Source organism: Vicugna pacos, chromosome 2 (genome assembly GCF_048564905.1).
Source record: "Vicugna pacos chromosome 2, VicPac4, whole genome shotgun sequence".
NCBI classification, from domain to species: Eukaryota; Metazoa; Chordata; class Mammalia; order Artiodactyla; family Camelidae; genus Vicugna; species Vicugna pacos.
This window is the reverse complement of record NC_132988.1, coordinates 120,476,656-120,497,209: the sequence shown is the minus strand read 5'-3', so window position 1 is coordinate 120,497,209 and position 20,554 is coordinate 120,476,656. Positions and strand designations below refer to the sequence as shown.

Sequence of the window (20,554 nt, the reverse complement as noted above, 5' to 3'; positions counted from 1 at the left end):
AGACCAGGACAGTGGCTTCCTGGAGAACAGTGGGCAGATCTCAGGCCCCAGAAGTGCTGTGGGGCCTCTCTGAAAGGGAGCTGCAAGTGGTTCAGGCAGGGTGGGGGTGGAAGCCTCGCCATCGCCCCTGCCTGGGGAAGGGAAGACCCCAGAGATCTAGGACTGGCGGCTCACACAGTACCGCCCCCCGCAGGTGACCTGGGGCAGCATGTTATTTTTAACTATGCGTTTTCCTACCTACGCATAAGCGTAAGCAATTCACAGTGGGTAGATATGTGCATGGTTCTCTTAAGCAAAGTCTCCGCCTCACGACAGCATGTTATGACAGGTGTTTGGAGACCGCCCTGGGGCCCGCTGCCCTGGCTCAGGGCGCCTGCACTTGGTTTACGCTCTGTTTTCAGTCTTGAAATTCTTAGTGATTGTTGAGCAAGGGACCCGTGTGTCATCTTGCACTGGGTCCCACAGCGGTGGTGTTGGCCCTGCACTGGCCTCCGCCTGCAGACTCTGGAGGGGCCGGCTTGGGACCCCGTGGACAGGTGCACACGCCAGTGCAGGGCCTCCAGGGCTGGTGCCTGGGCATCTGGCTCCCTGGAGACTTTCTGGAAGAAGATGCATGGAAATGGCCCACACCAACTCACATGGGAGCTGGGAGCTGCAGGGATGGGGCGAGACAGCCTACACCCCATGTGCCGCACACCACACCCTGGCCGGTGATGGCAGTCCCGTTAAGGCCCACCTGCCTCAGGGCTCCAGGGGAGAGATCAGCCTGGGCCCCAGAGACAGGGAGCAGACTGTTGGGGTCAGGACGGCTGCCCTGTGGCCTCCCCAGGGAGACCCCCGCAGACTGCACCCTGGATGTCGTCACCACTGTGGTCGGCGGTGATGTGTCGGTGTGTGCAGCATGCCCAAGCTGGTGGGCCGGCACCCTCAGCTGTGGTCTCTGTGGGAGACAGTGCTGTATGTGGCTGAAGCTGGCCCATCCTTCTGGAGGGACCAGTCTTGGGACAGCACCTGGATAGGGGCTGGCAATCCTACTGCCTCCAAAGACCCCCAAACTCGCATGCTGGAATCCCCCAGTTGGCTGGAGTACCCACCCTGGAGCCCCACTCCCATCCCATCCCGTGCCCTTGTGGGGCTACCTCCACCACATCCCCAGCGCAGATGGTGGCCTCATTTTGGAGAGCCCTGTGCACAGGCAGTAGGGGGGGGTACGTCCCTGGATGGGGGACAGCAGTCCAGCTGTGATGATGGGGGGTGGGGGTGGGGATGGAGGGGTGTCCCGAGTAGGAGTGGGCTGGGAGTAGCAGAGACTCCAGAGCCCAACTCCAGGGGTCGACTACCGCCTCCAGACAGGACGTGGGAGCAGGGCTGGGAGGCGGAGATGACCTGGGGGACTGGGAGGGAGGTGACGGGACTGTGGCGCTGGGTGAGGGGCTGGGACAGCCTCAGCCCGCAGGCCGGGGCTGGGTGAAGCAGGCAGCTGTCCCTCTATCCCCGCCAAGAACTCTGCAGAAGGAGGGTGTGGGCCCTCCAGGTGCTGGGGAGCTGGCTGGAGCACAGGATCCCCACCGGCGGGGGGTGTCCTGCCCTGCCTGGCAGTGAGGGTGCAGGCTCCCCAGACCTGGAGGCCCACATCCCCGACCTCCTGCCCGGCCTGCTGTGGGCAGCTGTCTTCTCGTGGGCCATTTGCCGCAGCCAGTCCCTCAGCACCGACTCTCCCTGTGGGGGCGCTGGGGGCTTCGCCAGCCAGGTCTGGGCCCGAGCCCTGCGGCTCCCTCTTCCCTCAGTTCCTCAGGTTCTTCTTCAACCCCCTGAACCTTGGCTCATGGATCAAGGACGAGTGGAGCCTTGTGTACGAGACCGCCTACGTGAGAGAGAACTGGATCGACCCCCTGATGAGGTGGGCAGGGCGGGCTTCTCCCCCGGAGGCCCAGGGCGAGCTCCACAGCCCGCAGACAGCTAGCAGCCCGCAGGGCCTGATGGCCAGAGGTGGTGTGGGGACCAGGCAGGTCAGCGGGGGGAGAGCTGGCCCCTTCTGTTCTGGAGCCCGCTGGCTATGCAGGGGCACGTGACAGTGCCACCTTGCTGGGGCCCTTCCTCGGCCTCTCTGCAGATCTCAGCGAGCAGAGTAGGGGCGGGGTGGGGAGCTGAGGCAACCGTGCAGCTACTGTGGATTCAGGCCTGCGTCTCCTCCCGGCAGCCCCCAGGGCACCACCCCTGGGCCTCTCACCCCAGCGCTGCCCTCACTGCCTTGCCCTGCCTCCCACAACAGGCTGGGGCACACGCTGGTTTTCCTGGTGCAGGCCAGGACCCCTGGGCAGAAGGACCAGCACTGGGGAGAGGCCCGCTGGGGCGGGGTGCAGCTGCCCCTCCCCGTTGTTTCCCCTTGATGGTGGTGAGGGGCCACCTTGCCTTCCTGGGGACAGACAGGCTGTTTGGGCACAAGCAGACCCCTCAGGTGCTAGCTGTGTGCGCAAGGCCCAGAGGCCCAGGGAAGACGGAAAGCCTTTGTGTAGGAGAGGGTAGTGGGGTGTCCCTCAGAGCTGCCCCTTCACCAGAGGGAAGAGGCCTCACCCCTGCCGGGCTGGACTCGCTGCCTGTCCCCAGGGTTGCCACCTGTTGCCTGAGCCTGCAAGGCCCCGTGTCCCAGCCCACCCTGCCACCCCATAAGCAGCCCTCCCCGCTCCCTCCATGACCAGGCCCATCACAGACCTGTCCCTTCCCCAGCCCACCCCTCGCGGGACCCCACTCCTCGTTGGCCCACAGCCATGCCCTTTCTCCCCCAGTGGCGTGGTCCTCGAGCTGGGGCAGGAGCTGCCTCCCCAGGGGAGCCCCATAGGAAGGGACACTGGCCAAGTTGGTGACGGTGGGCTGTGTCCACTCAGGGTGTGGAGGCATAGTTGGGAGCCTAGACCTTGGGGCAGCCCAGTAGGGCCCTTCCCAAACCCCTGCTCCAAGGCACCCCCACCTCAAGACACTGAGACTCTCCTGCTGTCCCGTCCCACCTGTCACCAACGGTGCAGCTCCAGGAATCTTCCTTTGGAATTACCAGCCTCCTCCCCGCTCCTGCCTTCCTTCCTCTGTGCCATCTGCTCAGGCCCACATTAGCTCCATGTCCCCAGCTGCTGCTCATCCTCAGAGCCCCCAGATCCCTGCAGCGGGGCTCTGCCCTGGCCTTGCCTCCCAGCTCCCCACTCCCTAGGACGGTGATGCTGCTGGACCTCCATTTCCTTGTCTGCACTCGGGGAGCATGGGTATACCCACCCTGGGGTGTGGTTGGCATATTGGTTCATCATGGCCCCACCTGGAGGCAAATTCAGGCTCCCAGGGGTCCTTCAGGTCCCAGGGGGCCATACCCTTACTGACCTGCCTAGGAAGTTACCCTAAGTGGCTGCTCCCACCTTTGCCTTCAAGGTGGCAGCCGGAGGTCCAGGAACTGATCAACCAGCTGCAGGGACCATTGACCAATCAGTCCCCTGTTTCAAAGACCAAGGCCAAAGTCACAGAGCCCAAGGAGTTCAACCTGACGGCCCCCAGGCCCCGCACCATTCCAGTGCCTGAGCCAGTCCCTGAGGTGGCCAAGACAAAGCCAGTAAGTGTGGGCGATGGCAGCGGGCACCAGCCATCCAGGCCAGGAGAGTGGAGGCTGGGCTCTTCCCAGGGCCGAGGGTGCACTGAACCAGACCAAGAGCATTCGATGGCCCTATCCAACCCACCTCGCCCTGCAGAGAGGGAAGCCTAGCTGCCCGAGAACCTGCCAGGTGGACGCCCGAGCTGCACATGCTGAGGTCTGCTCCGCAGGCCTGGAGAGACGCTGTCGGGCTGCAGGACTCAGAGCTTCTGGACTTGGCACTTGGAGCCCACTTTTAACCCTGTTGCAACATATTGCTCCCTCCGTGTGTGTGTGTGTGTGTGTGTGTACCACACTGTACTCTTCCGTACTCTTTAAGCCTCGAGGGTGACCCCAGCACGCAGGCTGGTCCCCACCCCGGGGCTCTGCACGTCTGTCCCATCTGCCTGGAGCCTCTCCCTGTGCCTCCCCCTCCCTCTGCCTTGCTGACTTCTCCTGTCAGTCAGGATGCTTTGTGTTACAAGTAACAAACAAAAAGCAGCTCCTTCTGGCTTTGACAGTAGAGAACTGGCTGACTTTCACGGCTGAAGTAGGATAGGCTTCAGGCATAGTTTGATGAGGGTGGTAGGTCTGCTTCTCTGTGACTCTCTTCACCCTAGTCCCCTCTGAGGGTCAACTTTACCTTTGGGCTAACTTCCCTCATTGTAGCAAGACATCCAGGCCTCACACCCACACTCTACACCATCCTGGGCAGGAGAAGACATCTAGGGCCAAAAATTCTGTGAAAGCATGACAAGAACAACTTAGGCTGCATGTCTGCCCTTGAACTGATCACCATGACTGGGGGTGTGGTGTTCTGACTGGTCCTGGGCTCTACTCTCAGCACCTGTGGTGGATTCAGCTTCCCAGAACCAATCTGATTCCCCAGCAGAACTAAGGACAATATGGAGGGTAAGGGGTGGTGCTGGGAAGTCCCAGGTCCCCAGCCCATCCCACCACCTGTCAGGTCTCATCATGACCTGTCTTCCCAGAGAGGCCTTTCATGAACCTCTCACCTGTATGAGGTCCCTCGGTTAATTTCATTCTCACTGGCCCAGATCCTTTTCTTCGTAGCATCGATTAGGTTTCATAGTTGTTCAGTAGTTTGTGGGTCTGTTCATCAGCTGTCTCTTTTACCAGATTTTGTCCATCCTATTTGTCCCATGTTCCCAATACCTGCCACAGACCTGGCTCAGAGCAGACCCTTGAAAAACACCTGTTGGATGGATGACAAGATGGATGGGTGGGTAGATGGATGGATGGATAAATTATGGGTGGGTGGATGGATGGATGATGGATGAATGGATGATGGATGGATGGATGGATGATGGATGAATGGATGGTGTGTGAGTAGATGGATGATCACGTGGATGGATGGATGGGCAGATGGACAGAAGGATGATAAATGGGCCTTGTTCCTGAGCAATCCCACAGTTACTCGGTCTGTACAATCCTCAGCATTTCTGACACCAGCTCCTCAGGGCTAAGTGTGTTTATTTCAAGTCATTCTACCAGCTGCATCTCTTTCCCTCACTGCCCCACTTCTTAGCTGCGTGCCTCCCAGCACGAGCTGTGAGATATTGGCAGACCATCACCTCCCCTGGGGTCCACAGATGGCTGTGCTGGAGCCACGAGCTAGTTCCCCACCCCGCTGCCCTGCTCCATGCCCAGGGCCCTCTTCCCCTCGTGAGTTGAGGGCTCACTCCAATTCACTCACTCAGCAGTTACATGTGGAATGCCCAGGCCCTGTGCCTTCAGGGAACATGCATTCCAGGGGGACTCAGAGAAAAAACAGGATAAGTAAAACGTATGGTGTGTTGGTGATAAATGATAAGGAGAAAGAATACCTCTGGGAAAGGGGATGAGACATGTTGGAGGGGTTGCGTGGAGCTCTGGATGGCATGGCCAGGAAAGCCTCTTGACAGGCACCATGGAGTAAAGAACAGGAAGAGTGAGCAAGTGAGCCATGGGGAACAAGCAAAGCATGTGCAAAGTCCCTGGGGGCAGCGCCATTCCTCCCCCAAGGGTTCGAGAGCAGCCAGGAAGGGAAGGAGGGGATGGGAGGGGAGATGCTGAGGAAGCAGAGAGACAGGACACACTCTGAGGCAGGCTCATAGGGTCCTCTGTCTGCCGTGACAGAGGAGGGAGGTGAAAGGTGGTTTGTGGAGATGTCTTGAAGCAGGTAGACAGCTTCTGGGGTGGACAGGGCTGTGAGAGACAGGTGCAGAGGAGGGCACTAAGGCAGACCCTGAGGGCTTGATGTGGGCCAGAAATGGGCGGCAGTCGGGATCAGCAAGGCTAGGGCAGGGGAGGGTTTTGGGGAAGATGAGGGTTTCAGGTTGGGACAGGAGTTTCCTACGGACTGTTAGACATGCAGGAGAGAGACCCCAGAGTTAGGAGCCTGGAGTTCAGGCGTTTTCAGGCTGGCTCTGCCCCACCCACCTCCAAGAACGCTGCTCTCTCCAGGCTGCCAAGGGTCCCCCCTTGACTGGACCCCAGGCATGTCTCAGCCCTGCTACAACCCCTCCGCTTCAGGGGCAGCTCAATTTTCTGAGTCCCTGACACTCCCCCAGCCTCACCCATCCCTCCAGCCACTCCTACTCCATCCCCTGCGCAGCCAGCAGTCCTCTACCTGTCCCTCCAGTGTCCGGTGGGCCTGGGCTTTTGCTTGGCCACCATCCTTCTGGCTGCTGGCCTGACGTCGTTCCGTCTCCTCCGTGGATGATGCCAGCACCTGGCGGGGCCCAGGCAGAGCTCAGTGGCTTCCTTTCCAGCCCCGCTTCTCCTGGCACGGGCACCACCCCCCCTCCACCACGTCCAGCGGGCCGCCAGCCCCTCACTTCTACCCACCCCTCCAAATTGCAGCCGCCCACCTTGAGCTCTTCCTCCCGCTACCCCACCAGGTCCCCAGGAGCACCTACCAGCCGCCCAAGGAGCAGCATTTACTGGAGATGACCAAGAGATACAACCGCTGGAAAGCGGAGGTGGCTTCCAAGAGACCCGGTGGGGGTTGGGGGTGGTGGAGGTACGGAGTGAGGAGGAAGAGTGGAGGGGGAGCTGGTCTGTGCCTTTGCAGCCCAGGGACCCCTCAGCAGCATGGCCGGTGGGGCTGGAGTGACTTGTTGCTTCGTGCAGGAGCTGCTGCTGAGGGCCAACATCGAGGAGAGGCGGTGTGCCATGTCCAGGGCCCGGGGGGCGCCCCCGCTGCAGGTGAGGCCCAGCCCTCCACGCCCGGGCTGGTCTCCATGGTGGCATTTTCTCATGTGGTAGCCGAGCTCCTCCCTGCGCCGGGTCAGGCCGCGGAGGGTCGGGTCCCAGTGCCACCAGGACGGTGCTTGGGGCCAGGCTGAATGCTGCCCGGGCAGGCAGGCGATCTCCCTCTTTGGGTGTTTCCAGGTTTTTCCATACTAAGCATTTAGTATTTCTATAAGAAAAACCCCAAGCTGTGTTTGTCAATCAAGAAAGTCAGGGAGCAGGACAAAGACCCCTTCTGGGTGGATGTGGGGCGGGTGCACACTCGGGAGTGGCTAGCTCGGCCCCGGCCTCCCCACCTGGGCCCTACCGGCTGCAGCGGACGGGCAGGCCAGGGGAGTGGGCACCTGGCTCAGTAAGAGCATGCCCTGGGAGTGATGGCTGAGTTCCTGGGGGGGCCTTTTACCAGCTGCTCCCTGCACCGTGGCCGTGGTGCCCACCCTGGGGGTGTCAACAGAGCAGCTGCAGGGAGCAGCCCAGGAGAGGTCAGGGGACTGGCCCTAGGGCAGCGGAGGAGATGGTCCCTGGGCCCTGAGGCTCCAGCCCCTCGCTGGGCACTGCTGTCCCTGGCCGGGCAGGCCCTGCACCTTCCCTGCCCCTACCTGGGTGGCTGGAGGGCCTTGGAGGACAGAGGTGCTGCCTTGCGGACCCAGTGCAGGGGGCAGGCCAGGCTGGAACACGTGGATGGGCAGCTGGAGTTAGGACAGAGCGGGATGGGACAGGCCTCCCAGGGATTCAGGGCCCCACACCGTTCACCCAGGGTGCATCTGGGGACACTTTGCGGGCACAGGTGCCAGGTCCGTACTCTCGCAGGACTCCAGGAAGAAGCTGCGGCGCCGATTCCTGCCCCAAATCCTCAAGACTCCAAAACTGACTTTCTACAGGGTGAGGGGTGCCCCTGAGCAGTTGGGGTGGGTTCGGGGTGATGGTTCCAGGCATCTCTCCCTGGAGGACTCAGGTGGCCAGAGTTGAAGGCCCCGAGGACAGCCCTCTGACCCCCGGGGCAGAGGGCAGAGGGCAGAGGGCAGGGGGCATTTCTGCTCTCAGGCTCCCTTACCTCCCATCACAGATGGCCCCCACTGTCTCCTGCAGTCTAACGACAGTGCTCCGGTCAAGCTGAACACTGCTGCCATCCTGCGAGAAGGGGCCTTGTTCCAGCGGCAGGTGGAGAAGGAGCTGCAGAGGTGGGGGCGGCAGCTCCTCGGCACCCCCCCACCCCAGGGCTGCGATCCTGCAGGGGCTGGAGTGGGGCTCAAGCAGGCCAGTATCAGGGCTACAGCTGGGAAGATCATCTCCACTCCCTGAGGGAGATGGACGGGGCGGGGGGGAGGCTGAGCACAGAAACCTGGCCCACCCCAAACTCCCTGAGGGGTCACCTTCTCCTCGGACCCCTTTCTGATGCCCCCTCCCCTAGACCATCAGGGCTGCAGACCCTTGTGAATACCCCATGAGTTGGGCTGTGGGTGGGAAGGTGGGTGGCTGACCACATGGATGAAAGGATGGACAGATGGACAGAGGGATGATGGACAGACAGACAGGTGGACAGAAGGTGGGGCAGGGGATGGTGCATAGACAGACAGGTGAGTAGACAGACAAGTGGAGGAAGGGAGGCAGGGCAGATATGGCTGAAGGGTGGGCGCACAGGATGGGGACGGGTGGACAGTGGGCGGGTGGATCACGGTGTGGCTGGTGTCAGTAAAGGGTGGCCCACGCCTGGGAAGGCCACTGCCCCCAGAGGAACCCGTGGCCTCCTGGTGGCCAGTGCAGCTCCCATCACAGGAGAGCCCCTGCCCCTTGCCCTCTCCCCAGGGTGGACAGGCTTGTGGATGGCGCGGGGGACTTCTCCGGGTTCCTCGAGTGGCAGAAGAAGATGCAGGCAAAGGACCAGGCAGAGCAGCTGGCTGCGGGCCAGTGCCGGAGGCTGCAAGGCAAGCTCAGCCACGAGGAGGCCGTCCTGGCGCGGCAGCAGGTTGTGCAGGAGAAGAAGCAGAAGGCCGACCGGAAGAAGGCGGAGGTGACGGGGTGTGCGGGCGGCTCAGGGCCAGGGCCCAGCGCTCCCGTGGCCGCTGACCCGGGGCACCTCCTCCCGAAACCTCAGAGTGGGTTATAGAAAAATGAACCCGTGTTCCCTTCTAGGATCTGTGTGGTCTCACTTTGACATCTGGTTCTCTAATCCACCTGAAGTTCATTCTTGCACGTGATGTGCGATCTGGGTCCTCTTCTGTCTTTTCCAAGTGGCCATCCAGTGAGTCTTCCAGCCTTTCAATGCTGTATTTCTCTCCATTTCTTTAAATCTTTTATTTTTTTCATCTGTGTTGTACAGCTTTCTGTATGTACATACTGTACAAGTTTTGTTAGGTTTGCATCTAAGTATTTCTTCTATTATTTTTTAAAATTGAAGTATAGTTGATTTACAGTGTTGTGTTAGTTTCTGGTGTGCAGCACAGTGATTCAGTCACACATATGTATATATTCCTTTTCATCTTTTTTCTTTGTTGGTTATGACAAGCCATTAAATGTAATTCCCTGTGCTCTACAGTAGGACCTTGCTGTTTACTTCATACACAGTGACGTGTATCTGCCAGTCCCAAAGTCCTCATTCATCCCTCCCTGCCTCCTTCCCCTTTGGTAACCAAGGTTTGTTTTCTACGTCTGTGAGTCTGTTTTGGTTTTGTAAGTAAGTTCATTTGTGTTGGTTTTTTTAGATATCGTATGTTTGTCTTTCTCTGACTGACTTCACTTGGTATGAGCATCTCTAGGTCCATCCATGTTGCTGCGGAAGGCTTATTTCATTCTTTTTATGGCTGAGTAGTGTTCCTTCACATACAGATCACAACTCTTTATCCAGCCATCTGTTGATGGATGCTTAGGCTGCTTCCATGTCTTGGCTACTGTAAATAGTGCTGCTGTGAACACCGAGGTGTGTATGTTTTTCCGTCGGCGTTTTCTCCAGATTAATGCCCGGGGGTGGGATTGCTGGGTCCGATGGCAAGTCTATTCCTAGTCTTTCGAGGCATCTCCACACTGGCTTCCACAGTGGCTGCACCAACGCACATTCCCGCCAGCAGTGCAGGAGGATTCCTTTTCCTCCACAGCCTCTGCAGCATTTACCGTTTGTGGGCTTTTGAATGGTGGCCGCTCTGACCGGTGTGAGGTCGTCTGCCTCAGTGTGGTTTTGATTTGCATCTCTGACAGTGAGCGCTGCTGAGGTCTGTTTACGTGCCCGTTCTGTCACCGTGTCTGAGTGTTGTGAATGGCATCTCGCGCATTGTTAACATTGGTGTCCGCGTGTTCAGCGCTAGTACATAAAAACGCAGTTGGTTTCTGTGTGTTGCTCTTGTGCCCTGTGACCTTGCTGACCCCTTTGTTAACTTTCTGGACAAACAAAGAATTTGGTTGTGGATTCCTTGGAATTTTCTGTGTACAGAGTTATGTTACCTGTGGATAAGAACAATTTTATTTCTTCCTTTCTAACCTGCAAAAACAACACTGTTTGGTGTGTTCATGTGAATTTTGAAGGTGTCCCTGTGCTGGTGTCTGATGGCCCTTGCTGGGGACAGGGTCAGCCAGGCGGTGGTAGTTGTGGGAGGAGTGGAGAGAGCTGCGGGGACCCCCCAGAGCCGGGCTCCCAGCCGTCTCGGCGCTGTCTGCGCCACGCTGATGAGCGGGACCCCGGGATGCAGTTCAGCCCGCCTTGCCTCCAAGTCCAGTCACCTTTTCTTGCGTGTCATTTATCAGCTTGAGACCAGACCCCTCCGGGTTTGGGTAGCCTGCTTTATTTCACTTCGTATTTCCACAGAAGCATTTCTCCAACTTATTAAAAAGTTTTCAAAAGTACTTTTCAAAATAAACTTTTTATTTTGGACCGTTTTTAACAGGTCTGAGGTCAAGGTGTCAGGTGGGCCAGGCTTGCTCTAAGCCTCCTCCAGCCTCTGATGACCCCAGGAATTCCTTGTGGCGGCCTCACCCCAGTCTCTGACTCCCTCCTCTCACGGCCACCTTCTCTGTGTCCCTCTGTGCCCTCCCCTCTTCTTATGCTGATACTTGTCATTGGATTTAGGGCCAACCCTAAATCCAGGAAGATTCCGTCTCAAGATCCTGAATGAATTACTTATTGAATCCTAAACTAGCTGGAAATAAAACCACTTTCTGAGATTCCAAGTGGACACAAATTTGGGGGGGGCACTAAGCCACTACACCATGGTATATTTGTCACAACTATGAAACCAACATTGGTACACGATGCTTAACTAAACTCCACACTCTATTCAGATTTCATCCTTTTTTTTCTGATTTATGTCCTTTTCTGTCCAGGATACCATCCAGGACACCACATCACATTAAGTTGTCATGTCTCGCACTCCCTCTGGCCGTGACATTTTCTCAGACTTCCCGTGTTCCTGATGACATTGGCAGCTTGCAGGCGTGCTGGTCAGGTGTCCTGTGGGACGTCCGTCTGTTGGGATGTGGGATGTTCTGCTCACGATTAGTCCGGGCATGGGAGGAAGACCACGGAGGCCACGTGCCTTCTCATCACACGTGCCTGCTGTTACCGCCACGATGTTGAGCTCGGCCGCTCGGCTTCAGGCCCTGGTGTCTCCCCCTTTGCACGTTGCACTCTTTGCAAGGGGACCCTGAGCGGGGTTCACACGCGAGGGAGTGGGTGGTTATGTGGAGTTTCTCAGCACAGAAGACCTGTCTCTTGTCCCCCGCTCGTTCACGTCTGCCGTCACTTACTTATGTCGGTGTGGGCTCATGTGTATTCACCGCACACTTTGTGTTGTGGTCCAACACGACACGATTTATTTTGCTGCCAGCTTTGGCTATTGGGAGCCCTTTCAGGTCGACTGCCCGTGTCCCCTGGACACGCCCCCTATTCTTTTGTTTCCTGAGTGCTTCCTTACTTTACGCTGCAGACGCTCCAGGCATGTCCTGTATCTTCTATGCTCTGGCCCTAAAAGAGCCATTTCTCCAAAAGCCCTGGTTCCTTTTCTTAGAATCTGGAATTAACCTGCACAGAAAGGGATGACCAAGAGCCATTTTCATACGTGCCAGCAAATTGCTTTATTTTTTTGGTGGGGTGAGGCTTAAACTTCTTTTTTCTACATTGCTCAAACACACGTAACAAGATCTGCCATATTAACCATTTGTAAGTGCACAGTTCAGTGTAGAGTTCCCAGTGTTGTATGAACATCCTTTTCCAGACAGAACTCTTCAGCTTGCGACTGAGCCTCCGTGTGCGTCAGTCACTCCCCGTTTCGCCCTTCCCCCTGCCCCGGCAACCACCATTCCACTCTTTGTCTCTTTGAACGTGACTACTCTAGTTACTTCATAGAAGTGTACCAGTACCTGTCTTTTTGCGACTGGCTTGTTTCCCTGAGCACAATGTCCATGAGGCTCATCCACGTTGTAGCAGGTGTCAGAATGTCCTTCCTTTTTAAGGCTGGGTCATATCCCATCAAGTGCACAGACCACACTTGGTTTGTCTGTTCATCTGTGGATGGACGCTTGGGTTGCTTCTACTTTTCATCTACTGTGAATACTTCTGCTATAAACATGGTGTACGAATAACTGTTAGAGCTCCTGCTTTCAATCCTATTGGTTATGTAGCCAAAAATGGAATTGCTGGACCTTATGAAAATTCTATTTTTAATTTTCTAAGGAACTGCCACACTGTTTTTCACAGTGGCTGTACCATTTGACAGTCTCACCAACACTGCACAAGGGTTTTAATTGCTCCATGAATGTTTAATATTTTTAATGTATGTGTGTGAAATAAATTCAGGTCAGGCTAATTGATCTAAAACTGCTTTTGTTTATACATGGTAGGCATTCAAAAAATTTTTGGAATCAGTTCAACAATCAGTAAATAGTTATTGAATGAAATTCAACATATATTTGTTGAATTCTTATTATGCACAAGGCCGTATATTAGTTATTATAAGGGACACAAAGGTTATTAACAGTCTCTGTGCTTAAGGAATTTACAGCTGTCCCTTAGTATCTGAGGGGAATTGGTTGCAAGACCCTCAAAGATACCAGAATCTGAGGATGCTCAAGTCCCTTACATAAAATGGCATAGTATAGCAAATTGCTTTATGAAAGGATCCTTCCTGCCCAGTGTCTCTAAACCTGGAGCTCACGCGCCACAGGTGAACCCTCCACGTACTCTGCAGTAGAAGATGAGCCCCCAGCTGCCAAGACCTCCAGGAGCGAGGAGTCCAGGGATCCCTGGCAGCTCTGGGCAGTGACAGGAGCTATACACCCTGCCCTGTCCTTTGTAGTATCTTGGAGACTGAAAATAATCTTCTGAACTGTTCACAGTAGTGCCAAACCGGAAACAATCTGAGTGTCTGTCAGTAGTAGAATGGGTCCAAGAGTTGTGATGTATCCCCAAAACAGCTGTGAGAATAAGCCAGCTGCAATCCCAGGGAACACGTGGGTGAGGCTAGTCTGCAATGCTGAGCAGAAGAGGGGACAGGGCAGGGGCACGCCGGGCAATTCCCATGTGCCAGTCAAGGTGGCAGCACTCCACAGTGTGGGTTAGGGCTGCACGCTTCTGAGGCTCCGGGAGAAAGAAGAGTGTGCAACGACTGTCAGGGCGTGCCCGGCCACACAGTGGGCAGGCTCCTTGGAGCTGGCATGTCCTGTGCACAGGCCTGGGCAGGATCTGAGCATCCAGCACCACATGTTTTCATACTGAGCGCCCTCCTCTCTTCACTGGAGTCAGTGGTGGGTGGGCTTCAGGGCAAACCCAGCAACTCTGACATGGTTCCCCCAGGACTCTCTTGGCTACTCCCCTTAGCTTCGTGATCAGCTCTGGGGAAGTGTCTGCGTGGTGCTGGGCTCACACCCCTGGGACGACAGCGGAGGGAGGAGGACCTGAGGCGGAACTTCCCCAATAGGCCTGACCTCCAGAGGCTGATGAGCTTAGACTCAGATAGCAGGGTGACTCGGGGTCAGGGGCTGGGTCTGCCCTCCAGACCTCACGCTGCTCATGGGGCCAGGGCAGGTCCCGGGGCACAGGCCATGGCTCTGACTGTGGCCACCGGGTGTCCAGACAGCTGAGCTGATGCAGCAGTGTGCTGAGCGGCGCCTCCAGGAGGAAAGGTCCATGAAGGAGCTGGTGGAGCAGGTGATGGAGACACAGAAGAACGTCAAGGTGGCACAGACTAAGCTGCTGAAGGGCCGACGGCAGACAGGTGCGGTGGGGGCTCAGTGCCCTCCCGGTATGCCACCCCCTGCCCAGCACCGGCCAGCCATGCTCTGACCCCTTGGCACTCTGCTTGGCCCCCAAGTCCAGGAGGTGATAGAGGAGAGCCGGGAGCTGCTGCAGCGCAGCGCAGAGGCAGCCAGGGAGGAGCACAGGCGGCGCTTCGAGCTCATTTCCCAGCTGCGAGCCCTGGAGACTCAGCCCACACGCAGGGACAAGCTGGTGGACCTGACACAGGTGAGAATGCGGCCCCTGGAGCCCATGCCCTGTCCCATGACCTCAGGGAGCTTTCCCACGTCCTGCTTGCTGTGGGAGGGTGTGTCTAGAGCCCCACCAAGGCCAGAATCTGGACTCAAGCCAAGACCCCACTGGCCAGTCCTGCCAGCTGCACCTTGCACCTGCCATGCCTGGGTCTGGCCCCAGGGCTCACGGTCCTGTCAGGGAGACCTCTGTAACCCCTGGGGGTGGGCAATGTGGGCTTCCGGAGCTGCATGTTGAGGGAGCTCCTGGTGATACAGGATAAATGGGGCGCGAGAGGACGGCCATGTTCCGGGTCCCAGGAGAGTCCCTGGGCCGCGCCCCATCGAGTGAGGGTCCTTGGTTTCACACAGGAAAGAATTCAAGAGCGAGCCATAGTCGAGTGAAGGTAGATTCATTCAGAGACATACCCACTCCACAGACAGAGAGCAGGCTATTTCAGAAGGCCAGAGAAAGGCCTGGGAGATACACACTCCATAGGCAGAACGTGGGGCCTTCTTACTCAGAAGGGAGAGCGGCGGCCTCGGAGCTTGGGGCCAGCTGGGGAGAATGAGAGCGGCCGCGAGGTGTGAGGGTTGCTGCTTCACATGGGCTCCATAACTTCATGTGCTAACAAACGGGAGGATTATTTCAACTACTTTGGGGAAGGGGCTGGGGTTCCCAGGAACTGGGCCATCACCCACTTTTGGACCTTTTATGGTCAGTTTTGAAACTGTCCTGGTGCCTGTGGGAGTGCCATTTAGGATACTAATATATACAGTGTAATGAAGTTCAAGGTCTGTGGGAGTTGAATCTCCCACCATCTTGGTGCTAACTGCTGTGTCATTCTTTGAATGGTTGTGCCCTTCCACCTTCCCTGCTGTCTCAACGGGACTCACTAGGCCCTGAGTGGATAGGGCGGTGTAGGGAGAAGACACATGCATGGAGGCCCAGGGCTGGACCAGCAGGAGGCTGAGAGAAGGGCAGCTGTGCCTGGAAGCCTGTGTGAGAATCACCAGGAGAGGCCAGGCTGGCACCTGGTGAGGTGGGGGCAGGCCTGGTCCCAGTGGGTGTCCAATGTCCAAAGGGCTCTCTACCCAGGCCCCCAGGTCCTGGCTGGGGAGACACTGGTGAGCTCCACTTGGGCCCTGCCACAGTGGAGGGGCCTGCAGGGCACCCAGCTGAGATGTCCAGCCCCCCACAAGTCTAGGGCTGCGGCCAATGCTGGAGAAGCTGGCTGGTGGACATGTTACCCAGGCACCACTGAGCAGACAGAAGGAGGTCTCTTGGGCACGGGGCCAGGCCTGTGGAACTCGGGAGGGACACCAGGGATGGGGCAGAGGGAAAGCTGGGGCACAGGAGACAGCCGGGCAGCCTGGGGCCTCGACCGCCCACCCTGCAGATCCCCGGCTACGGCCTGGAAGGGGAGATGTCCGTGGTAGAGTTGCGAGAGCGGCTGGCCCTGCTCAAGGAGACTCAGCAGCGGAAGGAGGAGGAGAAGCGGGACCAGATCATCCAGGGCAAGCGCGCCAAGAGCCGGGAGCTGCAGAACACGGTGGAGCAGATTGCGTTGTGCCGCGCGGCCATGGGGAGATCTGCTGCCCTGAGGTGGGTGCCTGCCCCGGGGCAGGCGTCTTGGGCGGGCAAGGAGCAGGGAGCGCGCCTTTGCACCCTCCCCTCGCAGCAACCCAAGCAGTGCCGGGGGCGCAGGGGGTGGAGCCAGGCGGGTCTACAGAGCCGGCCCCGCCGCCCGCCCAGGTGGGAGGAGAAGAAAGTGCAGTCGGCGGCCCAGAGAGCGCCCTCTCAGGACGAGCGGGTGCTCGAGCTGCAGCGCAGGATCCAGAAGGCAGCCGAGCGCCGCAGGCAGGTAGCCCTGCTGCACGTGTCGCCGCCGCGGGCCGCGCGCCCCAAGCCGCGGGTGAGCCCCGGAGGCGGGGCGTGGGGTGCCAGGGAGGCCGCGGGGGTGCGCAGTGGGAGGATGGTGAAGCAGGGGGTGGGCGCGGTGTGCGGGGGCGGGATGAGGCCCCCGGGTGGGGGGCGGTCCCATCCCGCGCGGATCTCCTCTGCTCGCCCTCCCGCAGGCGCAGCTGGAGGCGCGGCGCAGGCTGGAGCTGGAGGAGAGCCGGGAGCGCAGGCTACGAGCGCTGCAGCGGGGAGGCTCGGCCTGCGGGCCCGCGCGCCGCCTGGGGGCCACCTGAGCCAGGCCGGCCAATCGCAGGACCCCGAGACCCCCGCCCGAGCGGAGCGTGCGCGGTGGCGTATGCCCCTCCTCCTTGGCTGCGCCCCCAGCGCTCCACGTCCCGCCCCGCCCCAGGCTCCGCCTGCCCCGAGCAGGGTTGCCCAATAAAATGCAGTTGTTACGTGGGACAAACTAACGCTAAAAACGTATATGCTCTTTATCTGGAATTCAAATTTATTTGGGCGTCTTGTATTTTATGTGCTAAACATGGTCACCCTAGCCCAGATTCTAGGCCTTTCCTACGGCCTAGCGCTAGATATTCCTGGCGCCCCCTCTTCGGAGTTCCCAGAGCCCTCTCTGCCTGTGGAAACCTGGAGTCCCCGTTCTCTGCTCGGAGTTGGGTGGCTTAATCCGGGGATCGCCAACACTGGGTATGTGATTGTGAGTGTGCGATTGGGGGAGAAAGGGGCCAGGATCCTTGAGCCACTAGGAACTGGCCCTTCTCGTGCCTTATCTCCTGTAAACCTCGGGCAGTGGGGGAGCTGACCAGGGTTGTAGGAACAGTACCCCACAGCCCTTCTGCTGCTGACGTCACTGGTGCGCAAAGACGTGAAGTGACCTGCATGGAGAGCCAGGACCCAGAACTAAGCCCGGGTGACTTTAGGGCATGCCCAGCCTTCCCCAGCATCACTGAAGCACGAGCTGACCTGGGGTCCAGACAGGAACCGATTAATTCCCCTGGGTCCTTGGACCCAGCACTAGACTGGAGACCCGGAGCCTTGAGGAGCCTTGAGGACAGGCTGGCCGACTGAAAGCCTGATGGCGAAATGGAGTCTCATGAATAATGCACATGTGCTGCAGCTCCGGGAAGGAGAGAGCATGGCCAAGTCCTTGGGGTGCGGGGCTGTAAGGGAGGGGCTGGAAACTGCCCGGTGGGTAGATGTCCAGGAGAGAGACCCCCACATCCCACATCCTCCTTGGGTCTGCGGAGGAGATGACACCTCAGGGGGAGGCTAGACCCCAGGGCACATTCAGACCAGGAGGGTGGACATCTCAGAGTGACAAGATCAGCCTGAAGCCCAGAGTTCTCCCCCAGTATTCTGAACTGTGTCAGAACCCTTGGACTTTCCCACAACTCAGGTTGGTAAAAAGAGGAATTTTCCACCTGTCAAATTAGAGCTGGGAGCAGATTAAGTTTCATTTAAAGAAATAAACATGACATTTCTTACATCCTGTGTTGCATGATTCAAACCCATTTCATCTGATATTGATTGAATACACTGATGATGACCTGTCCCAGGAGAGTCCCTCAGGAGCTCTGAGGGTTTCGAAAGGGGAATTACTACCTTCTATAACTGGCAATCCAAAGATGGGGGGACTGCAGGACATACCTGATCCAGGAGCTCTGTCTCCAAGCTGGTAGCAGTTCCAGCCTCACAATGTCTGGAGGAAGAAGGGCCCTCTTTCCCTGGTGGCCCTCTTAGGAGGGAAGCTGTCCTCCAAGTCTTTTGTGAACATCTGCTCCAGCCTCACTGGGCTAGATTGAAGATGCTCTGCTGAGCCAGTTCCTCCAGTGGGGGAAGGCCTGCATGGGTGCCCAGAGCAAGCACTGTGGCAGGAGGGGAGAATTACCTTCGCCTATCAGACTGGCTCTGGAGCAGAGGAAGAGGTGGTGGCCCAACAAATTCAGGGTGCTCTTGGGGCAATGCTGGTTGGCACTCTGCAAGGCCTGTACCTGTCCTCCTGGACTGGGTAGCTGCTCAGAGCTGCCTTGAGAGGACCTGGGGCTTCTGCTGGATACACATCCCTGTAGGGGCAGGTCTTGGGCCATCCCCTGAGCTTATGGCCTGAGGGCAGACCTTGTGTAGTATACTGATGACAAAAATATCTCCAGGTTCCTCGCCTTGTGATCTCCCATCAAGAAGCAGAGTTATTTCCCCCAGTCCTTGGATCTGGGCTGACTTGCTTTGGCCAATAGGGTGCAGCAGGCGTGGCTGTGTGCCAGTTCAGAGCCTGGACCACAAGTGGTCTTGGGGGTCCCTCTTGTTTGGAGCCCTGCCTGGCTCCAGTATGAGCATGTCCAGGGTGGCCTACTGGGATGGGACACCATGTGAAGGAGAGCCTGCTCTCCCAGCAGAGGCCATTGGCAACCACCCTAGAAACCAGCAGACCCCAAAATGTGAGGCCAGCCAGGACCAGTACCTCCTCCCCTCAACCCCTACTAACTTGTAGATTCACGAGCAACAATACATGTCAATTTGTTTAAAGCACTGAGCTTTCAGGAGGTTTGTTCTGAAGCAACAGCTAACCAACTACCCATGAGAGCCCAGGGCCTCCGTTCACACTGTGGCTCCCTCCCTCCCCTTCCCTGCTTGAGCCCTTTGAGAGAGCGTCAAGCTGCCCTGGAAAGAGGGCCAGCCAGGGGAGATCAGGTCCAGCTGATGCTGAGAAAGCGCTCTATGAACCACCTGGGGAATTGACATTCTGCTTAAGTACAGCCAGAAGGCCCTCGTTGACAGTATCTGAAACTCACTCGGGCAGGGTATCTTCCATGGGAGATAGTTAAAAAGCAAGATTCTCAGGCCACAGAGATCCAGGCTCTGGTGTAAAGCCCAGGAATCCACATTTAGCCGTGTGGCACTGTCGGGGCACGGAAGTGCCAATCTTTTCTCTAACCTAGGGTATTGTGGGGCCGGAGGGAGGCACTAATTGTGAGGGAGCCAGGGGTGCTGACACTACAGGTTCAGTGTCAGGTGTGGACCGGAGAGGACTTGAAGGCAGCTATTGAGCACAAAATTGGTATCTGTCATGAGTTTCTTTAACATCACATCTTTATTCAAGTTACAAATAGAAAACCCTAGCCTTACTTCAGGCTGTGAAATTCATATTACTAATCTTATTTATAAATCTGGTCATTCAAACAACTGTTTTTTAAAATTTTGGGGGGGTAATTAGGTTTATTTATTTTATGTAGGTACTGGGGATTGAACCCAGGACCTTGTGCATGCTAAGCATGTGCTCTACCATTGAACTATGCCCACCCCCTAAATTATTGTTTTGATTCGTCATGTATGGCCCCATTTAGAAACTGAAACCTCCTTAGGCATTTAAAACTGCATTTATACACGTGGAATCTAAATTTACTTTTTAGCATTTCAGTTGTCTGCCTTATCAAGTATTTTAAAACTCCTGTAGATGTATTAAATGTCTACATTTCTCTTAAATTTGTGAATTCTCTTTAATATTCCAATTAGTACAAACTTTGGAAAATCTCATACCTTCCAACTCTAGATCACTAGCAAAATCAAATACTCAACCACATATTTTACACTGGAATTAGATTTATCTGATACGCTACCATGCCAAATTCCCTTACATAAAATATCAAACACAGAAATTGCTCACAAACCCAACCCTGAAACATTCACGCTCTGGTTTCCACTTGCTTAGTCATTTCCACACAAGGCTCACTCTTACGGGTTAAAGACCCTCTGTTAGGAAACAGTCCATCCCAAGACATTTGGGGTGGCCTCCTTACTGCCCGAGCATTCTGAGGAACCAGGGATGACGGCCCTGGACTGAGACCTGGATATTCTCTGGACAAGGACAAGCTGGGCTCTCTTTTGATAGCCAAATCCATGCCCAGGTCCAGTTCTGGGAGCTAAACCCAAGGAACCCACCGCCAGACTCTCATTTAATCCCAATTCTGACATGCAGTGCCTCCCCAGGGCTGGCATGCCCCTGTGCTACAGAAGGTTGAGTCCTCCACCTTTTTCCTCTGAGATAGGTCCTGTTATTATCTCTATTAACAGGCAAGGGAACTGTGAACTTTGTCTGCAATGGAGCTGGAATTCAAACTCGGACAGGAGGGATCAGGACCTGCATTCTCTTGATTCTCGGAATTGCATCAGATGCCTGAGGCCCCTGAGAGCTCCAGGCCTCCGCCTGGGTCATGGCCCCTTTCCCAGGACCGGACCGTGGCGAGTCCCTCCACGGATTCAGTCCTTCCTTTCCTGACACCTCATGTCCCTGGGATAATCCAGACTTAACCTGGCATCTGGGC

General features: G+C 56.9%; 1 protein-coding gene across 4 annotated transcripts in view; it reads left to right on the top strand.

The window, feature by feature from the left end:
- CFAP99 (cilia and flagella associated protein 99) overlaps nucleotides 1-16,687 on the top strand; it is a 31,843-nt gene extending 15,156 nt beyond the window's left edge. The window contains exons 5-16 of one of the 4 annotated variants that reach the window (XM_072947141.1): nucleotides 1,788-1,900; nucleotides 3,415-3,592; nucleotides 6,514-6,594; nucleotides 6,746-6,820; nucleotides 7,676-7,747; nucleotides 7,955-8,046; nucleotides 8,672-8,876; nucleotides 13,923-14,064; nucleotides 14,166-14,312; nucleotides 15,715-15,920; nucleotides 16,071-16,179; nucleotides 16,394-16,687. In XM_072947141.1, coding sequence (XP_072803242.1) covers nucleotides 1,788-1,900; nucleotides 3,415-3,592; nucleotides 6,514-6,594; nucleotides 6,746-6,820; nucleotides 7,676-7,747; nucleotides 7,955-8,046; nucleotides 8,672-8,876; nucleotides 13,923-14,064; nucleotides 14,166-14,312; nucleotides 15,715-15,920; nucleotides 16,071-16,179; nucleotides 16,394-16,659 — 1,686 coding nt within the window. In that variant the 3' untranslated portion in view covers nucleotides 16,660-16,687. Of the gene's footprint in view, nucleotides 1-1,787; nucleotides 1,901-3,414; nucleotides 3,593-6,513; nucleotides 6,595-6,745; nucleotides 6,821-7,675; nucleotides 7,748-7,954; nucleotides 8,047-8,671; nucleotides 8,877-13,922; nucleotides 14,065-14,160; nucleotides 14,313-15,714; nucleotides 15,921-16,070; nucleotides 16,231-16,393 lie in introns of all 4 variants that reach the window. The other 3 variants (XM_072947133.1, XM_072947156.1, XM_072947149.1) reach the window with 3 other exon arrangements.
- The last annotated feature ends 3,867 nt before the right edge of the window (nucleotides 16,688-20,554 follow it).